Raw genomic sequence first — 6,383 nt, 5'->3', positions numbered from 1 at the left:
CCCCTGGGGCGTGGTCAAGATGAGACCCTTTAGGACCTGAGATGCATATGTGCAGGCTCTCTTGGCTCCTTGTGATCCTGGACTCTGGGTTGCAGACCAAGTCAGAGTTCTCCAGAGAACTGTGCTGGACTGCACCTCAGTCAGATCCTGTAACCGACCCTTTACTAGTTCTAAGTTACCCTGAAATAAACCTCTTTTAATTACCAGATAAACTACGTGGAATTGCCCCGTTAATTGCCGCAATAATGAGGAACTTCAAATATTTAGCACAGCTAGTTTTTTTTTTTAAAGATTATATTTATTTATTATGTATACAGTATTCTGTCTGCACACCAGAAGAACGCATCAGATCTCATTTTAGATGGTTGTGAGCCACCATGGGGTTGCTGGGAATTGAACTCAGGACCTCTGGAAGAGCAGTCAGTGCTCTTAACCACTAAGCCATCTCTCCAGCCCTAGCACAGCTAATTCTAATTTGCAAGGTAGAGCAATAGTTGGTTTCAGCTTATAAACCAGTTGTCAAACTTACAAAGTCTGGCAGTTCAGCTTTGGTAGAGCTCTTCCAGGCAGCCGGTTGCTATCATAGAGGCTGACAGTTTCACCGACTAAACGTGGACTTCCATTCAACCTTCCTAGTACAACAGCTTCTATGCCATTAGATTCACACTGTCTCCAGAATATTACTGAGACTCGCATTTGTAAGGAAGAAACTCAGTGTGGTGTCTGAATGAGAATGGCCCCCATAGGCTCACAGATTTGAACACTTAAATCACCAGGGAGTGGAACTGTTTGAGAAGGATTCAGAGGGGTGGTCTTGTTGGAGGAAGTGTGTCACTGGGGGCGGGCTTTGATATTTCAAGAGCCCACACCAGGCCCAGTGTGTGTCTGTCTGTCTCTCTCTGCTTCCTGCCATCATGATGACTGGTTAACCCTCTCAAACTACAAGCAAGCCCGCAATTCAATGTTTCCTTTGTGGGAGCTGTCTTGTCATGGTGTCTCTTCACAGCAATAAACCAGCAACAAAGACAGAAGCTGGTACCAGTGACGAGGGGATTGCTGTGAGAGGCCTGACCAAGTTATTTGCTGAGGGACTACGCAAGACTCTGGACTAGAAAAGCAGTTGACTGAGTGGGGGTTAATGGGCCATCCTAGCGGGAACACGGAAGACAGTGGTGTCGAGCCGATGTGGACTTTGCAGGCCCAGTCCAAGAGGTTTCAGAAGGAAAGAATATGGTAATGTGGCTGGTCTAAAAAGCATTCTTGTAATATTTTGGGAAAGAATGGGGCTGCTTTTTACTCTGTCCTAAGAATCTGCCTGAGACTAAACTGAAGAGTTTGGCAGAGATTTTAAGGCAGCCTAGTATTGACTGTGTGCTGTGGTTTTCTTAGTGATCACCCTTATGCAGAGCTGTGGAGAAAAGCAGCAGGAAATGTATGTACAAGTTCCAGTGTTCAAGGAGATAAAATGTTTCAAGAAAAGCCTGATGCTATAGGGAATCAATCAGGGAGTACTGATCTCTTGGGCAAGCCCCACCCAGCTAATCCTGCAACCTGGGAAATGAGCCGGCCCTAGGGACTTCTTAGGCTTAAACAACCATTGGAAGTTTATGCAAATGTATTCTAGGAGGTGGCTAACAAGCAGAACTTGGCAGCTTCAGCCATGTGGTTCTGGATTTAGAGTCAGGATGCTGCTACCAGGCTTACAGCAGGAGAATCCTTGCCTGGACAGGCCACTGTGTGATAGAGATGTGAAAACACTGTTGTCTGGCTAAATACAGATCACAAAACATTAGTTTTCCAATTTTCATTTATCAGTCATGATATGTACAAGAAAAACACTCACAGAAACATATACACAAACTCCTTTAAATTACTTCATTAAAACAAAGGTGAACCAAACCATTTGAAATGAAGTAAAATCATGAACAAAAATTAAAATTAACACAGAATATCAATACTTACACATCAAAGTGGTCAGTTAGCAAAACAAAGCCAGCATATGGTCATACAGAAAAGACCCTGTGATCGCTACCCAAACGCTACTTCCCTTCATTTTTCTCCGCCTCCTGCCCCTCAGGCTTCCAACCTTTCACACTGGGGTACCAGTGCAGGAGGCTCCTGGACGTGGCTAACCGCGCCGCAGCTCCCAAGACAGCGGTGGCTGTGCTTCGAGGGATGTAGAGCTTCTGAGCAATCTGGTGCTGGGGGGACAAAATCAAAGAGAGCTGGTCTATGGCTCCTCCTCTCTCGTCCTTGACCACTGTGTCCGCACGGCTACCAGAAAAATCTTCACTCTTTAGGCTCCCTGGAGAACTTTCCACTGAAAAAGAGGAAAAACAAGAGTCCTTTCAAGAAGTTCTCCAACTCACTGCCTGCCCCTCCAGTCCAGTTCTTTACCAACATGCATTACAGCCTTTTCTGATTGGTCAGAGGGACGCTGCTCAGAAAACAGCCAAGGATGGGCAGGAAGTGAATCCTGCATTAGCATAAAAGAAACACTTCTCAGGCTCAGGGCCAAGAAAGGGAGAGACGTGAGTGGGGAAAGGAAGGCTTCCTTTTAGGAATGTCCGAAAATAAATCGGATGGCACTCAGATCCCAGCGAAAAGCCCAGAGCTCCCTTATTATTATTTTTTTTTCCAGCACAAAACAAAATGGAACTACACAGGCATTCTCTACTGCCAAGCAGTTCTAATTCCAAGTCTCTGCCAGAGTTGGAACAGAGCTGTAAAAGGCCACCTACTAACAAGTACCTTCCGTGTTGGTTTCTGTAATTAGAAATAACCACAGGAGCAAAATGAAAATGCTGGTGCTCCAATGCTCCAGCCGGAGTATCTAATGACCAAGGGTGGGGATGCCACACATTCTTACATGCACACGCTAGACCAGTGCTGGCTCTTTTCCACTGGAGACCACTTTTTGCCTGAGAGTTTTATAGGGCCCTGCTACATAAAATAGGCATATAAATCAGATGTTTACTGATAATAAATTTATTCTCTTTTGTTTGTTTTTTTGAGACAGGGTTTCTCTGTATAGCTTTAAAGGTGTGCGCCACTACCTCCTGGCATAAATTTATTCTTAAAACGTCTTTGGTAAAATCAAATGTGCATGCTGATCTGATAGATTACTTATTTTTTACACAAAGGATTGAATCTTGGCTGAGAATTTGATACTATGAGGATATAGAACATCTTCAATGCTTACTAAAATGTATTATAAAAATGACAAGAATGTTTTAGACCATTTCAGAAATTGTTGGAAATTCTGCCCTTACCTTAATCCTAAAGGCAAAATTCATTCAATTTTTAAAAAATGAAACTCGCCAGGCGGTGGTGGTGCATGCCTGTAATCCCAGCACTGGGAGGCGGAGGCAGAGGCAGGTGGATCTCTGTGAGTTCGAGGCCAGCCTGGTCTACAGAGCGAGATCCAGGGCAGGCTCCAAAGCTACAGAGAAACCCTGTCTTGAAAAACAAAAAGAAAAAAGAAAAAGAAAAAAAAACAACAACAACTCATCAGTAACTCAAACATTCTCATATGACCCAATCCAAAGACACACTATTTTGATACTTAGAAATGACAGGGGGAAAATAGTAAATAAAAGCCTTTGTTTTCTATAATTAAGCCATTATGTTGTATTTGTTTTTGTTTGAATACAGGGCATCACATAGTACATTCTAGCTTCTGGAAATCACTCTAGAACTCCTGATCCTCCTGACCTTGCCTCCCACATGCAGAGATTATGGGTGTGTGCAGTTTTTTGAACCCAGGGCTTTGTGCACACTCGGCAAGCACTCTAGTAACTGAGCTATACCCATCTCCTAGCCCTCACCTTTTTTGGTAAACCATTAAGTTTCTATGAGCAGAAACCTGTGTACAATAAAAACACTGCAACCTTATCTAACAACCTTATCTTAATTCTGCACCCAGGTGTCTCAGAGAGCATTTGTTTGCCAGGTCATATTGCTTGGTTGGCATGCACATTGAAGAGTATTCATCTTAAGTGTACAAGAACAAAGGCTGCAGTGAAATGGTGTGAGGCAGCATGTGGGAGGGCACCACAAGCACCCTGGATTCACTAAGAGTTTGAACAGACGATCTAGAGCTGTGGCTCAACAGCTAAGAGCACTGGCTGCTCTTCCAGGGGTCCTGAGTTCAATTATTAGCACTCACACGGCAGCTCATACAACCTTAGTCCCATGAGATCCAATCCCCTCTTAAAGTGTGCTCATATACATGCAAACAGTACACCCATATACGTTAAGCCAATCTGTTTGTTTGTTTGTTTTCAAGACAGGGTTTCTCCATATAGTTTTGGTGCCTGTCCTGGATCTCACTCTGTAGACCAGGCTGGCCTCATACTCACAGAGATCTGCCTGGCTCTGCCTCTTGAGTGCTGGGATTAAAGGCGTGCGCCACCACCGCTCGGCTACATTAAGTAAATCTTAAAGATGTCTGAACTGAATTTTGATTGTTGCATGTTCGCAGCCTTTTACTACCGTACACTTTACCCCTCACAGTTTTAAGAAGCTGATTTCTAGACCAATGCTACCCAAGGTGGCATCCCAGTGTGAGAGAACTGTCATGTTTGGGGTTTTATTCCACAAAGTCCTGCTTTAATGGAGCATGCTGGGCACGTGCCTGCAATCTCAGCACTAGGAAGAATCAGGAGGTTAGAAAATTCCAGACCAGCCTGAACTAGATGGCAAGGTTCAGTCCATCATGGGCCACAGAGCAAGGAAGACTCTGTCTTAAAAAACAAAAACCTGCTTTAAAAACTTCAGGTGAACTTAAATCCGTTCAGCAGAGCATTCAGTTTGCTGCGCTGCACAAACTCCTGTTATACAGTCTGCAAACACAAATTTCAATAACTTCACAGGAAAATAAGTACAATCCAATCCCTTTTATCTCTGTGTGTTAAGCATGTAACACATGATGTATTATCCATGGTACTTGTGATAAGTTTTTGTCACACAAGATTTGATAGTATGTTCTAAGACGGAACATTCTGATTATAAAATTATTAAGTAATGCCCACCAGAGAGAAAGATAAATACATGAAGGGGAATATGTGGTTACACAGACAGCTGCAATGTTGAGCAGGAATCGAGCATTCACTCTCTTGCCTTGAACCATCAGGAGACTGGGCAAACATCTGGACAACAGCTTCTGCTGAGTACACTGCTGTGGGAGTGACTCCTAAGGGAACACACTACAGGTGTGTGTGTGTGTGTGTGAGTGTGTGTGAAACCAATGTTGAGAAATGTAACTGCCACACAACCCCCTTCCCTAAAACAGACAGAATTCTGGAAGGAATCCAGACAAGATAAAATTCTATGTCTGGCATCCAAAGAATCAGAGTCTGACTTGGAATCAGGAGAAAATAACAAACAGATCCAAACAGGACACAGACGATATGTTTCAGAAAGAATCACGAGATAAATGCATTAAAACAGATGCTGGGACACTCAATAGTTAAGAGGAAAGAAAAATGTAAGCATGACAGGAAATAACTGGAAAATAAAGACTTCAAACAAAATGTGGAGATGAAGAACAGAGTATCTAAGATCAAAGTCCATGCTGGGACACTTGGGACACAGGACAGACACTACCCACAGAGAGCAGAGCTGAGAATCGAGCTATCAATGAGCTACAGAGTGGGTGACTAGTGCATGTGTAACCGAGTCTAAAAAGGACTCAGGAAACTAGCCTCCGTTTTTAAACCTTCCAGCTCTGTGGTTTTATAGTTTCATTAACTCGTGTCTACAACTGTTTTTGTACTGTGGCACAGATCCTATACCCACAAAAATGAAATATGTATATTTGGGGGTGCCAGGGACCAAACTCAAGGGTCTTGTGAGTGCCATACAAACCACAATTCAGTCACTGTCCAGCCCTATTTTCTTGACTTGTTACAGCAAAGATTTATTGAACCCTCATTTAAACTTTGAAATAAAAAGATAAATATGTAAGTAAGTAAAGTAAAATGCTTTCTTTTTTAAATTTCTTTTTAAAACTGACTATAAAAAGGAAAATAAGAATTGATTATGGGTACATAATATAAAAATTAAAATATATAACAATAACATCAGGCTGGGATAGGAAAATGCATACTACTCTAAGATTTTATTAGTATAAATATGTCAATTTAAAGATATAATGGCATTTAAGCACAGGAAAGCTGGCTAATATGGGGAACAGAATGATCTGAATTGGTTGCAATAGCCTTTCACATTCCACTATATTGGCAAAGTTAAAGGAATATTTTAAAAGCTGGGCGGTGGTGGCACATGCCTTTAATCCCAGAACTCAGGAGGCAGAGCCAGGTGGATCTCTGAGTTCCAGGCCAGCTTTGTCTACAAAGTGAGTTCCAGGACAGGCACCAAAA

At 42.7% G+C, this 6,383-nt stretch overlaps 1 protein-coding gene across 1 annotated transcript in view; it reads right to left on the bottom strand.

The window, feature by feature from the left end:
* Positions 1–877: 877 nt before the first annotated feature.
* Tdrd5 (tudor domain containing 5) overlaps positions 878–6,383 on the bottom strand; it is a 51,486-nt gene continuing 45,980 nt past the window's right edge. Inside the window, exon 18 of the mRNA XM_036202443.1 lies at positions 878–2,320. Coding sequence (XP_036058336.1) covers positions 2,040–2,320 — 281 coding nt within the window. The 3' untranslated portion in view covers positions 878–2,039. The remainder of the gene's footprint in view (positions 2,321–6,383) is intronic.

This window comes from Onychomys torridus, chromosome 11, assembly GCF_903995425.1.
Source record: "Onychomys torridus chromosome 11, mOncTor1.1, whole genome shotgun sequence".
Taxonomy (NCBI): Eukaryota; Metazoa; Chordata; class Mammalia; order Rodentia; family Cricetidae; genus Onychomys; species Onychomys torridus.
This window is presented reverse-complemented; position numbering and strand designations above follow the sequence as displayed.